Source organism: Xiphophorus hellerii, chromosome 9 (assembly GCF_003331165.1).
Source record: "Xiphophorus hellerii strain 12219 chromosome 9, Xiphophorus_hellerii-4.1, whole genome shotgun sequence".
Classification (NCBI taxonomy): domain Eukaryota; kingdom Metazoa; phylum Chordata; class Actinopteri; order Cyprinodontiformes; family Poeciliidae; genus Xiphophorus; species Xiphophorus hellerii.
The window spans coordinates 16,794,565-16,812,551 of NC_045680.1; the positions used below are offsets into that span (position 1 = coordinate 16,794,565).

Sequence of the window (17,987 nt, forward strand, 5' to 3'; positions counted from 1 at the left end):
TCTCTAGAGAACTATTGCTGCTGCAATAAAAGATTAATTGATTTTATGGGTCTTTACACATTTTTACCAGGGGTGTTAATAAGTTTGGAGGGTGCTGTATGTCATTTATGGAGAAAATGACATGGTCATTAGCCTTTTATAGAACAATAATATTCCATGGATGATTCTTTTTTTTTCTGCTTTGTTTATTACGTTGCCAATAAGTGTAGCTGAAGTGGAGTGGAAGATTCAGGCAATATGTCTCCCACACAGATTCACTTAACTTCACTCAGCAGAGATTTTTAGGGATTTCATGATGCTATGTTTCAGCAGCAGGGACTTTTGCAGATAATCAACATGTGAAAAAAATGTTGGTGTGTTCAGTTTGTGATGTGTCTTTGCGGTTGTTTACTTCACATTTTTGTGAACCCTTCAGATTCTTCCTAAAGACTTGTTGGTTGGGTTTTTCTACTTTTTCATTGTAGTTATTTGTTTCTGTTGTGCAGACCTGAAGTTTAATGACAAAAGTCACTTTTATTGTGTTCTTACAGCTTTGTTTTTTTCTCTTTTTTTCCCCTCAGCATTGGGTTTTTATTTTTTTATTCTTTGGTCTGGTTTGTTTATGCCAGGGAAAAAACAAAACAGGAAAAAAGAAGCTGTAAATTAAATAAGACCTATTAATTCATACAGTTTATCACTTTATCGGTTAAAACCCAAAAAAGCAAAAATATGTATCCAAATTTCTCCTTATCATCATTGTCTAAAGCTGACTTGTGGGCCTGATGCATGTGAAAGGGAATACTTTCAGTTATGACCTAATGCTTCAGTATTTTTGTTTTATTAGTCTGGGCAATTCATCTTGAGCCTAACAATGCTGGAACTTGTCCGGTTATTGTGGGTATAATTAAGCGTGGAGACACACTTTTCCTGCCAAATCTAGAGAATGATGTGAAGGAATTTCAGACTCTAGTGGCCAAAACAAATACCAAATTGTGAAGGTAGGGTCAATAACATTTGCAAGAATTTGGAGTCTGAATAACCAAGTTTCAAAGGAAGGGTCTGAGTTCCTTAATTGTGAGGGAGGAATGCTGGGTACACTTGTTAATTCCCAAAGGAAAGTCGTGGAAGTTCATAAAATAAGATGTTAGATTTAAAAGGTTTGTTTAATGTTTAACAAAACAAATCAAGTCTTATAAAATCTGTCAAAGATTTCAGCTGGTGGCAACTTAAGCAAATGCGGTGATGTCAGTGAATGTGGAGTCAGAGAGCCTGAAGAGGCGATTCACGCTGTGTGAGAGTGTATGCACTGCTTGCGTCCTCAGCAGCTGTGCTCACACGCTTCAGCTTGGTTGGCTGTTGAGATTGTAAAATAACTCCTAAAGATGACATGCGTGAGCCAGGTGCTGCTGCAAGTTATGTCTTCAGCTAGCCCATGGATGTCACTGATCCTGTTTAGTTTAGTTGTTTTTTTTTCCCATTACTGTATTTTGGCCTGGGTGTGCAAACGGCTGCTAATGATTACATGCTTCAGGCAGGTGTTATGCAGGACAGAGCCCTTTGCGACAGCTGTAAACAGCCATCAGGGGATTGGGTCAGTGTAATGTAATAGGCTGCTATACAACCAAGGATTATAATGTGTGTGCTTGACCTGTGTGGGTGTTCTACACCAACGGAGACAAGTCCAGATTGAAACTCGTGGATACAAGAAATCCTCCCATCATTTGGAATGAAGATGATTTGAGATTATGTTGAACAATCGAGGACTACTAAAGAAGCAGTACTTTGTGTTTTCCAGGGACACAGTGCCATTTTATAGCACAGTCAAGTAACTATGTTAACTTCAGTTGTTATAAAAATGCTATATATCAAATATGACTTAAAAGAAGTTTTACTTCGTACTTTAACGGCTTAAAATTGTACCTTCATCTCTTTAAAACCTCCTGCTCTCTCTGAAACTCTGCCTTCAGGAAGTCATCACAAGTCATCCTCTATTAACGTTTTAGCAGCGTTTTTACGTTGCACCAAGAAGCAGCTTGTATAATGAGCTCACCAAATGCACAGTTACATCAGGTGTTTGCTAAATGCTGCTGGCTAGTCTGAAGGAGCTGAGTAGGGGCTTTGCAGGGGAGAAATGCTCTGAGTGTCTGAAACTTGGAAACTGCAGCTCTGAGGAGGAACTAGGTCCACCCAGGCTTTGTACACAGCTGAATGGTTGCTATGACAGATTAGAGGATTTCTCATGCATAAAAGAATAAAGCAACATTCCAGGTATGATTTAGATGGAGGAATAACATTATAGCAAGGTGTAAAGCTAAAAAAATATATATATATATATTTTCATAATACTTCCCCTTTAAGGAAGCTTATTCTTTAAGCCCTCATATGAGGGAAAACCAGCAAATATCAGCATTAGACTCAACACTGGACTTCATCCCAAATGTGGCCTTTTCTGAGCTTTTACTGCCTTGGCACATGAGGCATCTAAAATCATACAGCTGCTGTTTTGGACACTTATCTTGTGAATATAAAAATAAAACTTCTAGGTAATGCTGACATAAAAAATTAGGAGTTTCTTCTTTTTCAATTCGGCATGAACAGAAATGGGAAACTGCATGTAAACAAGCATGAATGTAGAAGATTTTTATTATATATATTTTTTGAGTTACTTGCACATATTTTGTAAATTACATAAAATAATTGCTAATGAATAATTGCTAGTGAAATCGGAATTCCTGCCTTTTTATTTTTGCATAAACTGAATATTATAGGAAATGAAAGAGGTTTTAAAAAACATACAGTGATACAAAGTTTATTTGAAGATTCCAGTATTTCTTTTGTGAATATTCCTGTCATTACAGACTGTAAAGAAACAAATCCCTCAATTTTTAAGCAAGTGAGATTGTAAATGCTATCTTGTTTCAGTGTTAGTATTTGTATGCCTGTATCTATTTTCCTGTCTTGTCAAAATTTATTGACTGTTTTTTATAAAGTTTGTTCAACAGTTTTAAAAACAAATAGCTTAAACTTTTTTTTCACTTTTTAGCAGCTACATGTTTAAAAACAGATTTGTAGTACATATAACTGTCCATATAACAAGAAAACTATATGTTTACTAAAAATATATCAAGTTGCTTACATTATTTCAATTATAACATAGTAGGTTCAAAACAATCATATGATTGGAGTGAAGGATTAAGTGAAAGTAGAAACATGGTAAACGTTAAACTAAAGTAATTGTGTCTTCTCTTTAATTTATAGCAAAATGACTTTTCCTACTCTCTGGAAATATTCAGTTTGTAATAACAAACTTAATAATGTTGTATTTTTGTCCTTAGTTTCCTGTATTAGTGATGAGCATGGTTAAAGCACATAGTACAGTTTGCGTTGTGCACTCTAAAGGTTGGAACTCAACAAATTTACTGTAAAATCCTCAGCTAGTTGAAGCAGTCTGCTGAAAGCTTCCTACAGCTTTAATCTTTTTTCTTTTTCTTTTTTAAACCTGTCTGTGAACCTTGAATTTCTTTCCTGCATTGACAAGTTGCACATATAATTGTTTTTTTTTTTTTTTATTATCATTATTTGTGAGATCGATTGGCACTGGGTGAAAAAGATTTGATTTCCAGTTTCCAACACAGGCACCGATCATTGCCTGTCAAGTGTAAAATCATCTGATCCTGGTCACAAGCAGAATGACCAATCTTGGTGCAGCTCATTTCCCTTCCTAGTGACCCTTGAAATCTTGAAAAAAGGAAACTCCTAAAAACTCATTCAGGCATGCTGGGAACTGTTGTTTTACCCTCGACAACTCTTCCTTTTCTGTCTTCACCTGCATTCATCTGTTGAGAAGTCGAATGGACATCAGCTCTCGGAGAGGAAAATGACTTCTGGCATTACTCACGTAAACACACACAGACCTCCTCAGTATACTCTCTAAAGTTGGCCACTGTATGTTGGCACGTTTCCAATTATATTCCTATTCTTGTTGACCTTTCTCACCGTCACCAAAACCAACCTCGAAGCCGCACTGGTATTAACCTCTTCACAATTCTAAGGCTTTTTATTGAAACATGCCTCGTTCTGTCCCAAATTCTCCACCTCGTTCTCATTGTCGAGTCAATATAAAGCTCCCCCCGCTCCACAGTTGCCCTGGTAACCGCTACTTGTAGCGTTCCCAGGCTGGGACTGATGGCACGGCTCCCAGATCTGGGCTAAGAGACAGAGGGGTTTCTCAGGAGACAGAACACAAATACAGCAATACAAATAACTTAATCGCCATCAGAGCTATAAGGTCTGTGTTCATAGAGGCTGACCCCGAGGAAAATTATTGCTTTGGAAAAATAAAAACTGCTGCACATAGGTGGCAGGGGTCTGCATGGACAGGTACTCCATTCCCTATGAGTTCATTGTAATTTATGCACTATTTAGGTTTGGATGCAGTGACTAGATTTCACTTCTCTTCTCATTGAGGTGAAGGAGAAAGATTTGCAAGGTATGGTTTGCGACTGAATCCTCATTAATTTGTTTTTATGCATTACGTATTTTACGTTTGTTCCGACAAACTCAGTCTAAATGCAGAAGTTAAGCCAGGCCATGTCTCAACTCCATCCAGACATTTAGGATACATAAACATTTAGGCTGTTTATGTGTCTTGGATGTAACCCAGTCCTTACAGAGTCACACACTCCATAAACACACCCTTCCTCACATTTGAAACAGTCATCGCAAATGACCTCTTGACCTCTGAGATTCTGTTATAAATATATTCATGCCAAAGTATAGCTGAGTGCATAGTAGGTCTGTCCCTGAGACAGTTCAGACTGGGATTTGTTTTAGAGGGCTCCACGACACAAAACACATCTTGAACCTGAGTGTTTATTATTGTATCACTGTGATAAATGGAAGTGAAAACAGATGTGACACTGTTGAGTCCCTTTTCCTCTTTTGGATCTGCTTTTCATCCAGTACGTTCTTTGCTAAAAATCTATTTTTTCTTACCTTATACTTTGTACATGTCTTGTAATATTCTATTTTTCTTTTCTTTTTCTGATCTTTTATTTACCACCTATGTCATGAGAGGGTATTCAAGCATACATTGTAGCTCCTATTTGATATGAAAAAAGTCATAAACACTGATGCTAAACTGATGTACTTACCTTAGTGTAATGTTTTTAGGCATGTCAAAATGAACAGATTATTATTTCTTGTCTAAACAACAAATTATTGTGCAGGGCCAGGTTTGCTTCGAGCCCACAGGTCATGGAAGACGTGGGAGAACGTGCTCTGATCAGATTAGAAAAAAATGAACATTTTTAGCCTACATGCAGAACACCATGTGGAGGGAAACTAATAAATCATTCTGATCGACCTAACCTTCTGTGAATGATGGTAGTGACAGTATCATGCTGCTTTTTCCAGCAGGAAAGCTGTAAATGTTTTAAAATGACCCAGTAAAAGTCCTTAAACTGATGTTCACTAGTATTTTTTATCAAATCTGAGATTAAGCTACATGGAAGAGACATACCCCACAAACCTGAGTGAATATCATGCCACGCTTTTCATATTCTTTTACAATAATAATAAAACTGTTTCCTTTGCACTAATGTGCATTGTTGAATCACATAACATACATTGAGGATTCTGGCTGTACCATGTCAACATGTAAAACCAGGAATGAAATAGTCGTGGGTCACTGTACGTCTTAGATTAAAATGAGCAAAACATAAACACAACCTTTAAACTTGTGTTCCTGTTTTTGTTGCGCTCTCCCATCAGTCCAGGCTGTCCCAGAAGCAGCAACGCATGATAAAGAACAGGGAGTCGGCATCGCTCTCTCGCAAGAAGAAGAAAGAGTATCTGCTCTCGCTGGAAGCTCGTCTGAAAGTAGCGCTGTCTGAAAACGAGGCACTCAAGAGTGAGAACGGCAACTTGAAGAAGCAGCTGGAAGGCCTGCTGGGTCAGGTGAGAAATATTTCAAATGGACCTGAGAAGATAACGAGTTGGGACAAAATAATGTAGTAACATAAAAGTAATGTTTTTGCAGAACTCAGTTCTTAAAGCAACAGCACCCAAGAGGAGAGCTGTGTGCCTCATGGCGGTTCTGGTGTTCCTGGTGCTAAATGTGGGACCAACAAGGTGAGAGTCGCTCTGTTGGCATCTGCGCTCTACGGTGATTTGATTTGGTGGCTGAAGTTTTGTTTGAAACTAAAGGGGAGCTGAAGATGGCAGACACTGTTGCTGAACAGCTCCAAAATCCGCCCCTTGTAACCCTGTAAATGTCTTTGATTACCGGAGAAAGACAAACGGGAAGCCCCATGACTCATTGTAAGATTCTTCCTCATGTTGGAGGTTTAACAGAACAAGCCAGCTGAAAACAGTATAAAACAATGAAGTATTTTATTGCTTTTTGTCTGCACAGGAAACCAAATGTTTGTGGATTTCGTCAAAAATAAACTTGTCAGGTTAGCACTGACGTTGACTTTATCTCAATTATTCTTCACTGTAGCAATGACTGGCATTTAGTTCGGTTGAAGGTGCAAGTTCGATTACATAACCCTCATGTGCTATAATTGGGAAGGAAATTATTGGTAACATGCCTGTGCCCTATTCCTTTTGTTGTTTAGACAGTTAAAAAAAAGTCTCATGTCTAATGGATAATGACTGTTCAAAACTGCTTTGTTATTACATAAGTCAAAGGAAGGCAGAGCCCAAACATCTAAAACTTGTTTTATGTTGCAATTTTTCTTATGTTGTTTATAATAACACTTGACAAATTATGATTTGAGCTAAAACCCTAACTGAGATTTTTTTAAAAAAAAGCTTTGTTACTGCCAGTAGATGAAGAAATTGTGTAATTCCACAAACTAAAACTCAGCCTCCATCTCCAACAAAAACGTCAGATTCTGTTTTCATTTTACAAAAATGTTTTCTTTTGGGAATAGCTTTTCCACAAAGATGTAAGCATGCCTTGTTTGGAGAGATGATATGCTCTGCCTACTTTCTGAGCTGGGAAAATGCTCTTTTGGTTGCATTCTAGTTCTCAGTAATGAATAAGTTTGCCTTTTCTCATCTTAGCTGAACTTTTTATACATTTGATATACTTTATTTGGATTTTATCCAATAGACCAACACTAAGTGAGGCATATAAAATTAAAGGAGGAGACATGGTTTTCGATTTTTTTTTTTTACAAATAAAGCGTAGAGGAAGTTTGTATTTGCTTCTTTTATTCTGATCAATTAAATCTCAGAGCAAGCAGTTGTCTTCAGCGATCACCTAATTTGTGTACCTTTTTTTACAAGAGCGCTTTTTTTTTTTAAAAGGAAGCCATAAAAAATCATATTTGCAGTTTTCCCCAAACCGTAAACAGAACATAGCAAATGTGGAAGAAAGTGATCCCTTTACCTGCGTAGAAAATGCTGCTTGTAGCAGAGAAAACTAATACTCCTCATCACAGTGAACAAACCAAAACAACTCTGAGAGCTGGCAGCATCATTGCCAAAGGTTTTTTATTAATACTGCCCTGAATTTAACTTTGTCCACATTCCCATTGAGCCAAGTGTTGACTCGATGAAGCTGAAGTATACTGCCCAGAATACTTTTAAATTTGTTTTAATGAAATATTTTAAATGTATGAATCCTTTTCATTTCACTTCCAATTATGATTTAAACTGTATTGGTTTTTGACATCAGCTTGCAATGTAATACTTTGAAGCTTATGGTTTTAATGTCACTCTGTGTCAGAAAGTTCAAATGGTGTGACTGTAGGCCCTAACCTGTACTTCCAAACTGATTTTTTTATATCTGCAGTTCTCTTCAAAATAATTTATTTTAAAATGAACCCCCGAGTTTTTTTTTTCTTATCTTTATCAAAAATTCTTATTTATCCTTTACTATGACAAGCAAGGGGCAGTTTAAGATTTAAAACATGTATCCGAGTTTTTCACATCTTCCTGACTGTCTGTGTCGTCGTCAGTTTGTTTCAGAGGGGCTCCTTCTCCAACCTCGATGTTGCTCCCATGCATCACAGTGGCAGACACCTCCTAGATTTCTCCGAATCCGACGTGGTGGCGGGTCCCGAGCTCACCAGCACACCGTTGGAGACGCCAGACAGGTGGGAATGGAACTAAACCAGCATAGCTCACGTGTTTGTGCTTACCCAGTGTGTTAGCAGGCCAGGATGCACCTGTGCTTGGGTTCTGTCTCACCCTGTTCAGCTCATTTTTTCCACCTGTAAACATACGGGGAACTGATTAACAACTTGTTGTGTCAGCCTTTATTTTGACTACAGACCCACGGCAAAACAGCTGGTGCTTGTACTTTGAGTAACAAGGTGGAAAAGTGGACTCAAGCTGTGTTTGACTTTCAGCTCTGTGTTGTTGATAACAGTCTATTTTCACAGCAGTCTATATATTTGGCTTTCGACTTTAAATGACCTCTTGGCTGAGCAGTCACATTTTGGAAATTGCATAAATAACATTCCTTTATTGGCAAACTACCAGAACCTGTGTGTGTTTTGCAAGGTGGTCATCTAATGTCTGAACAGCATTACCAGCCTGCGTTGCATGCTAGCTCCCGTGTCACATGTTAATTTAAACCATTCACCAGTGGTATCGGGTTTCCCTGCAGCATTTAACCAGCTCAGGCAGGAAGGAAGACATTAGCCTTTGCTAAAGGGGTGATGGCACCAAATGCAGCCAGGCAACGAATGACACGGTGGGGGCCGCAACATTAATTAAGGTTCTACTGAACTGAAAGGTGGGGGTGTGCGTGTGTGTGTGTGTGTGTGTAGGGGTGTGCGCGTGCGGGGGTGGGCGTGTGTGTGTGTGGCTGGAGGCTTACTTGAGGCCCTGGATTAAAAACAATATATGTAAACAGGTCTTAATGATCTGACATATTATCTGCTGAAGCATTGTCAGAAAGTAACTGGTCACTGGTCATTGCTCTAACACTCGTCGACTCGTGAAGTCGATCCAGGCCTGCGACTTCTTCATTTGGTGAGTGAATAGCATAACAGAGGCGGGCTGACCTCTTGCATTATTCTTTCACATGAGACGCCAAAAGGTCACTTAATCACGCCGTTGCGCGTGAACTAAAGGCAAATGTGTAGTAAATGTGATTAATCACATTATTATCATGGTGTTTCACAAGCCAATCCCAGCACTAATTACTGCCAGACTTTTCAAATCAAGAAATTTACTAAAACAAACAAATCTATCTGGTGACATGAAATAAGACTTCAATGAACTTCACGTCTCGCCCAATCTAAAGAAATTCAACACTTAGAAGAAAGGTCGCTGACGTTTTCTAGCTCGAAAGGGTTGCAAAGTCTAATGGACAGCGAAGTTCTCAGGTGGTCTCATGTGTGTGCCAAAAAAGTTGCTCCCACTATTTTCTAGCAAACAGTCCTCCCTGATATATATATATATATATATATATATATATATATATATATATATATATATATATATATATATATATATATATATATACTGAAATACTCAAAGCAGATATTCTTTGCTTTGAGTGTGGAGTTAACTGTAATCTCTATCACAATACATTTCCTTCATCAACATGCCAAGAAAAGCTGCCTCTTGAGTTTCCTCTGACTGTAAATCATAAGAGGAGATGGTGACATCAAGTACAAATGAGTTTTAAAAAATATATTTGGCAGTACAGGAGGCACCTTTGTCGGTACGAAATCTGCATTGGAAGACTGCATAGCATTATTTTCAAAACATTACAGGGAGTCCCCAAAAAGTCTTAAATTCAAATTAAAGCCTTACAATTTCTTAAATTGGTTCAGAAAAGTAAGTTGACCTTTAATATGTTAATCAAGGGGTTTAAATTTTGAATTAACAGGACTATTAGACCCTGCAATGGTCTTAGTGTGACTCTCTGAAAGTATCGTCATGGTTTTACAGCAGGAAAGTGGGGTGTCCCATGAGACCGTCAGTTCCCGAAACCACACACACAAAAGAAAATTGTAAAAGTGTACTCGAGGTCAGTGCCAACCCGCAATGACCCTGCTATTAACCCCGTCTCTTAAGGAGGTGGGAGGGTTAATCCCTTTTATTTTTTATTTTTCACATCGAACTTTTCTGTTGGGAAAAAGTTTGAGTCACACTCGAGCATCTTCATTGCATTCTGTGACTAGCTAGCTAGCTAGCTTTTTTGCGTCTATCATGAGTAAGTGCAAATTTATTGCCAGTTGGCTGAACGAAGTCTGTTCATTTCTGTGGAGATCCATCCATCCACCAATCTAACGCGCTTATCCATAGTGAGGTTGCCAGGGGTCAACGGTTTACTCACATTAGGAAAGCCCAGGAGAAAGATTAAGTTAGTTGCATGTTTTCCAACCCTCCATTTAGGTTGTTTCTGACTGTTTACTGTCACCATCAGCATTTTCAACCGTCTGACTCATTCATTGAATGATTCAGTCCCAGAGAGGTGATGAAAGCCAGAGTAGAATAAAAAATGGAAAATGATGTAAAAATCTGTGCTGCTAATCACCAGTATACGTAAACCCTGCGTCTCTTGGACCATCGTCTTCATCCGTCATCGACATCCTGGGTGCGGCCTTTTGGGTGGCTGCACTCACTTTTTTCTCTCTATCTCTGGTGGTCATTCATTCAATCATCTGTCTACCAATCTGTGATTTTATTTCCATTCATTGGTGTGTTTTCAGTTAATCTATATATATATATATATATATATATATGTATGTATATATGTATTTTTTAAAATCTGACGGCGTCTCTTTCGATGTTGTTGCAGATCGGAGGATAAGGCACTGATGGTCGTGAAAAGTCCCGACTTTCTCAGACCTCCTCCCCCCTGCCAGCCTTCTGTCAACAGGACCAAGTGTATTGAGTTAGTACTGAAATATTGTTTTGACCTTTAGGTTTTCCACTTTTTTTTTCATAAAGTCACAAAATTAATCAATTCTCACTGATCTAACTTGACAGGTTGGCTCATGAATTGAGGGGTTGGGTCCACCGTCATGAAGTACAGCAGACCAAAACCAGACGCATGAGTAACAACAACCATAAACCCATCAGAGACATCCTGGTAATCCACAACAGAAATGCTGTCTTACTGGCTGCTATGAGAAAGCTACCTGATACATAGTGTTCAAAATTTGTTTTGCAAATGGCGCCTCCTTTGTAAACCAGGTTGTGATCTGCAGTGTTAGGTATTTCTGCAATTTAGATCCTCCCTTTCACCACTTTTTCACCTCCGCTCACGTCTTCCCCTTTTTCCGCCTCTCATTTTAGGCCAGGGTTTAATCTGGCAGCCCTGAGAAAGTAAACATAACACTTCAAGGGGAGCTTTGGGATTAGAGCCCCCCTGCTCTCTTTTCCAACATTTTTCCTCAGAGAGGCAGTAATGAAGTGACTCTGAGACTTACGTGATCACTACAGTTGATTGGTTGTAAGGACGTGTGTCATTCTGTCCCAAGTTTTCAGCTATGTATTTTAAGGCTATTCTGTGTTTATGTGGTGGACAGCACTGCTGCAGTTTCTTTCTTCTCTTTTGAACTGTTTCTTGATGTGTTTACATAAATATAGGAACTAATTCTGTTCATTTTCTCAGCAGAAAATGGATAAAAAGGAAGATGAAATTGTCCAAATTGTCACTGTCCCGTATGGAGAAAATACAGAGAAAAAGTGAGTCTTTTTCTGTTTTCTTTTCAGAGATGTTTGTTGTTGTGCTTTAGGTTTATTTTTCTTTTTTGTGATGCAGCTTCATCCCCATATGAATAGTGTATGGTTTATCTGCTGAGCAAATATTAGTTTATTTACCCTATTTTTATTTCATTTTTATTTAGTTATTTAATCATTTATTGGTATTAATGTTGTCTCTATAACCTGTTAACAGAAATTCAGGCAGTGAGCTGCAGGTTTACTACGCACGTCAGCACGTCTACAGTGACTTCTTTGATGAGCTCAATCGCCGCCCAGACACTTTCTACGTGGTTTCTTTTCGGAGGGTGAGTTAAATCCTCATCATTCAGATGGAAGTAAATTACTCCTTTCTCGCAAGCACGATTAAATTCACATTTTTTATTTCAACTGGTGCCCATCTCCAGCGGCCATTGGGCGAGAGGCGGGGTTCTCGCCAGTCCATCACAGATTAATCCTTATCATTTGTCAATATCATTTCTTAAATGTAATGTGCATTTTGTTATTATGGGAACTCTCTCCTAGTATGGCCAACAAATACAAAGTTTCTAACAGCGCTTTTATGAAGAGATAAAGTTCATTAAGGTTTTGCAAAATGAGATGGGGTGTTCTTCCATTCTGGCTTAATTGAGCAAATTTCAGGATTATGTTCTTTTGAAAAGTAAAAATAAATAACTGGGAGGAAAACACATATTTTATTGTATATGTGTAGTATTTGACCTCTAATTTGGCACATTCACATTGGAGTGAAAAGCAGCCATGGACCACTAAAGTCTCTTTAAGTTGGTAAAACCAATCTGCATCAGATTTCATCAATGTTGATGATCTACTATATGAAACAAAGCAAAGAAGTTTTTGGGGGGTTTTTTTGGTTTAATGTGTAAAACTACAAGATCCTAATAAGTAGTGAATATTTGCTATTACTGTATGATCATATTGACATTTTTCAGTCCAAACCCAAATGCAAGTTAAGTTTCTTTACTTTGTCAATTTGTTTGTGTCTCTATTTCAATGATATGGACATTGCAATATTGAACAATATCTCTAGGAGGTTTTCCTTGTGCAGCACAAATTCCTGGGTTTTATTCTAAGAATTAAACGATGAAATTTGGAAAAAGGATAACATTTAAAAAAAAAAAAAAAATACATTTAAAAAGTGTAAATAAAACACTGTGTGTTCTGAAGTCCTTCCCGAAACACTGAAAACAGCGGTCCAGATCAAGATCTCAGTCCTCAATATGAGAGTTTGTTTCGTATAGTGTTTCATTAACTCTTACTCGGTTTATTTGCCTGTATTTTGTTTCCTGGCTCCCAGTGTGTGTATATGTGTGTGTCCGTATAAATATGTGTTCCCTTGTTTTCTTCTGGATTCTGTGATGTTATTACAGAACTGCCAAAGCTCTGGGTTAAATTTAACATTTGTTTAGATTAGTCCATCCACTACCATGCCAACATGTGTTCCTCAAGGTGAAAACATCATGTTGCTCATTATCGCTCGTTCAGGGCCTCTCCAACAGTTGAGGTCCCGCAGTTCATCACATTGTACCAGGGTTGAGTAAACAAATAGTCAAGTGCGGGTCTAGTTTGTTGTAGCACCTGCATCTCTGATTCAATGGAAAGTAAAACTCTGAAGGAGGAAGGAAAATATGACACTCGTTCTCTGTCAGTTTCCAGCTTTGCAGAATGTTTTGCATTGTGTTCCTATCAACGCCTTTATGTAAGTGCTCTAGGATGAGATCATAGTTACTGCTGACTATTATTGTATGTTGTGTCAATAAGGTTCAAGGAAACTCCAACTGTTGTCTTAAGAGCAACAGCTCGCACGTAATTTGAATAAGTTCGGCGTCTCGCCATTGCACTGATGAGGAGCAGTGATGTGACTGATGTTTTCTGGCTTGTCCCCGCCCTCCAGTTCCAGACGCTCTGTCACACTTTTGAGTTCATCTGTTTGTCTTGGCTGAAGCTCATCCTTTGTCTTGGACTGCTGCATGCATATGGGACACTGAATCCGTCTTTCAGGAAAAAAATCAACGTTAAAAATAATTTTGCTCAAATCAATGTGTTTTGATTAAGCCGACTTTTCTCAACTCAGGACGGTCGTCACATTTACTTCCCTTCCCCGTTTTTTTTTAAGTTTCACAAAGCCCAAATTTTATAAGCAGTGTGTGATGAACTTTAGCTGTTGACAGATCAGTTGCTTCTCAGTTCCTAAAATGTGCAAGTGTGGCTAGAAAATGCAGTGAAATCCAGCTAATCAAATTGTTTATTGGCTAAGAGCATCTAAATGCAGGGTTGCTGAAATTTATAGACTATAAAATAAGTTATTCTGGCAGTTTTTTGCTATGGCAGAGATAGACACATTGATATTGTGATCATACACACAGGCTCAAATATAAACTCTCTAGGCAAGTTGCAGAAGAACCCCATAAAGCTGTTGACAAGCTTCTGGCTTCGTTTATTTACCAGACTAACTGACTTTAGTCTAGTCCAAAGGTTTTCAGCTGTTACAGAGGTTTAATGTTGGACTTTTTATTTCAGGTTTTGATGTGTTTTTGGGCTATTTCTCTTGATAGTTCTCTGTTCTGTTATTCCATCCACTTTATGCAAGTAATGTCCTCTACACAAGTAATGTCCTCTACATAAGTCACTTGTCTAGGTGGGTGAATTTAAGTCATTTGCTCTGTCCAATCTGACGCTGAACGTGTTTCTCTACACACAGTGACAATGGTGGTTTCTGGGTTGCTCTTCAAAATCCCAACCAATTTTCTTTACAAGGTTGAATTTCTGTGTCAGATACTTAACACCTGGACACAGTCAGGCGTCCTAAAGCGAAATATTCTTGCAAACTCACATCAAATGGATTTTTGAATGAATATAGCAGAATGTTAAGGGCTCTGCTCCAACCTATTTGTAAATTCATGGACTTTAAAAATCACACTTGAACTTGGAAGTTAGCCAACTTAAATGAGTTCCACCATAATTAGCAGTATTTTTAGGAGCTCCTCTTTAGAAGTTTCATGTTCCTGCAAGCAGTGAGGTGCACTTAGCTGGCTTGGTGGAGCCGGTTTCTTCCTGCGACTGATTCCAAGGCTGCATACTTCTGATGCTTTGAAATGCATCTGATAACCTTGCATTAGAACCACAGCATTGATTAGCCAAAGCCAGGGAAGCGTTCAGATTCAGATTGTTTCAACCTCAGCTGCCTGTTGACAAACTTATGCACCCGATATTTATTTCCATGATTTCCATGTGAATTGCTTTTTCCACTTGATGACGTTCTCCTCATTGTTTTCAGGATCATCTTTTACTTCCTGCCACTAACCACAACAAAGGAAGTCGACCCAAGATGTCTGTCGTGTTGCCAGCCATGAATGTTAATGGTAAGTGCAGCTGCACACGCACTACAGTCAGAGCTTTGTTGCTCAAGACATGTTCAAGCATAAAAAAGGGGAGCTGGAAGCAGATTCAGAAAGTAGAGTGTCTCACTGGTGGTCTGCAACATATTTAATTAAATAAGCTCTGTACCTAAAAGGAAAAAGTTATTTTTTAAATCAGTTTGTTTTTACAGTTATGCGTTCTCTCCTTATGCACTACTTTGTTTTTACAAATCTACAGTATCTCAGTGAACCAACCATTTTTGCTATTTGCTACTGTCAAACTGTATTTCTCTTTCTACTTTGCTATGAGTTTGCTCATTGAAGGTTAGTTTATTAAAGTAGGATATGGTTCTTTCTATTTAGTTCTTTCTATGGTTCTTTGTATTTAGGATACAGTTAAGTTCAGTTATTGTGTTGCAAAGTTGTGTTAATTCCAAATTAGAATTTTTTTTTACAAGTTCAGGAATTCATTCCTACGATCAGAAAACTCTCACCTCTTTGAAGACATTTAGTGACCCATTTATTAACTTATTAACCTATTTATTAACTATTAACTATTATTAGAATATAATAGTTAATTTTGAATGTACAGTGTAGCAAAGCTGTTGTCCTGAGGAATGTAATCGGTTGTAACACAGCTTCTTAGTGGGTGGTGATGAGAGTTTGCTTGATTGCATTTGTGGAGGTGGGCTCTGGGGTATTTTTACCAGCTCATTTGAGAAGCTCTCATCCATTTACTTGACTGCCTGCTATACATGAGTTACCCCTGAACATTTGATGTGCAAACGCCTTTGACTTTCTCTTGCTTTTGTTGCCGAATTGTTGTTTTATGAATAATTACAGTGACCATTTGGTTCTTATTTCTATGACCTCATGTAAGGTTTTCACCCTCAGATCTGCTGGACTGTTAGTACTGCTTTCAAGAGTTAGGTCATGAAGGATGGAAAGAGAGAATCATGAACAAATCTTGTTACATTTTACAAAATCTGTACACAGTGAACTCCAGTATACTGTTTTTATGACTGTACTGGATGTTAATAAAATGGCTCTATTGGTTTCGACACCTTAATGGTTATTTTTATCACATCGATAAAGTTACCCAGTTCTTCTGTTATCGTCACCATCTGTGGCAACACGCCAGGAGCAGTTTTGATTAGAGATTGTGAGCCTTGTCTATCTGAGTTGGTTAGTCAGCAGGAAAACACAGCCATCGAGAATATTTAGGCAAAGATGGACGAAAGTGAACATTTGTTCTTGGTTTGTCTTGTTGCAGTGGAAAGTGCTGGTAGGATGAACCATTAAAATGCCTGTTGGAGTCAAATCCAGCGGATCTTTTTCAGCTAGCAGCCAAACAAAGGTGGCATTCATAGTGAAATATCAGACCTCAATGTCCTTGCCTCTCCATAAAGGAGGGTTTCAATTTGCACGAATTGTCATCGATGCTTGCAAAGGATTCAGTATGTAATCTAATGAGCAAACAAGACAGCGTTATATATTTTTATTAGGGATCTGCCCTGAACTCTTTGACCCAACATCAAAAAGTGCAATGAGAAACAAAACAACGGAGGATAACAAAATAAAGCCTGATTGTGATTTTGTGCAGCACACATGCCGTCTCCCTTTGTTTATAACCCCCATGTGTCACCCAGATGACAGCTTCTTGTTGCACTTTTGATTTATGCTGACTTTATTTGCGACTTTAAAGTAAGAAAGTGCAATTCCACATACTTATCGGGCCAACACCCTTGGAAAAAAGAAAGGCACAGCTCTGTTAAAGAACTCCTCACTGGAAGATAATGCTTTCCAGCTCCCTGATGGTGAGCTCCTTTTAGGAATGCCATACTCCTAAAGTCACTTAATGGTTCTCATCTGGAAGGAGGTGGATGCACTGTTTTAATTTCAAGTGATTGTCTGGTCTGTCTTGGTCAAAACTGAATGCTGCAGATAGAGGCTTTGATCTAAGGGTTTGTGTGTTCTGCTTCACTGCCCGATTCGGTTCAGGAGTTCTGTTAAAAGTACTGCTTTGATCTGGCTTATAAAAAAGTACTGCTTTTTATATAAGGACTGAAAGGTGTGTTTATTTGACAATCGGAGTCTGAAAGTATCTCAATCAAGCGGAAGCGACATGTTTGGATGGAGAAGAATGTTTTTTGGATGACGACATGTACAGGTGGGGTGGTACACTTCAGATTGCTTTATAGGATTCTCACTGTACATTGTGACGGAAACAATAGAATTGAAATATATTTTATTGTCCATAGTTTGGAAATTCAGGTGTCCTATTCACACAAATGTAAAAATCAAAACAAATTTGCAAATTAAGGGAATGATAGTGCAGTCATTAAAAATAGCACATCTGGATTTAAAGTAATAAGTAAATAATTGCTCAAATGTCATTTGAAACTTAGAGAAACTGCAAATAACAACAGACTAATAAAGACTTAAAGAGTCTGTTGGCAGCAGTGATGGTTATAAAGTCCAACAGCTCATGGCAGGAACTATCTGCCAAAATGCTCCTTTGTGCACCCAGGATGCAACATTCTGTCACTGCAGGAGCTCTACAGCAACAGCATCATTATAAGGGAAATACATTGTACATCAGTGATTTTTTTTAACTGGTTAGCCATGGGGGGGGGGGGACTGTCAAAACTTAGCACAAGATTCAGGGCCAGTGAGTTTTATGAAACGAGAGAAAACTTTTCTGTAAAGATTCACTCATTTATTTTGTGTCTTCTGACATACAATATATATTTTAAGGTTAATTAAAATCTGTCAATATATTTTGCTGTATGTTAAGTATATGAAAAAATCTCCTCTTTCTCATTTGACTGGTCCTTTATTTCATGTTGCACACCGGTTGTGGTTTTGTTAATGATAAACATTAGAACTTGTTATCTAGTGGTTGAGTTGCTGCTGCTTTCATTCATCATGCACCGTAATTCTTTTTTTTTT

General features: G+C 38.2%; 1 protein-coding gene across 2 annotated transcripts in view; it reads left to right on the plus strand.

Annotated features, from left to right (window-relative positions):
* Positions 1-17,987, plus strand: part of atf6 (activating transcription factor 6) — a 32,175-nt gene that overhangs the window by 9,966 nt on the left and 4,222 nt on the right. Inside the window, exons 8-15 of one of the 2 annotated variants that reach the window (XM_032571670.1) lie at positions 5,752-5,937; positions 6,020-6,111; positions 7,950-8,087; positions 10,751-10,846; positions 10,942-11,044; positions 11,570-11,643; positions 11,855-11,966; positions 14,954-15,038. In XM_032571670.1, coding sequence (XP_032427561.1) covers positions 5,752-5,937; positions 6,020-6,111; positions 7,950-8,087; positions 10,751-10,846; positions 10,942-11,044; positions 11,570-11,643; positions 11,855-11,966; positions 14,954-15,038 — 886 coding nt within the window. The remainder of the gene's footprint in view (positions 1-5,751; positions 5,938-6,019; positions 6,112-7,949; positions 8,088-10,750; positions 10,847-10,941; positions 11,045-11,569; positions 11,644-11,854; positions 11,967-14,953; positions 15,039-17,987) is intronic. The other variant, XM_032571671.1, reaches the window with a different exon arrangement.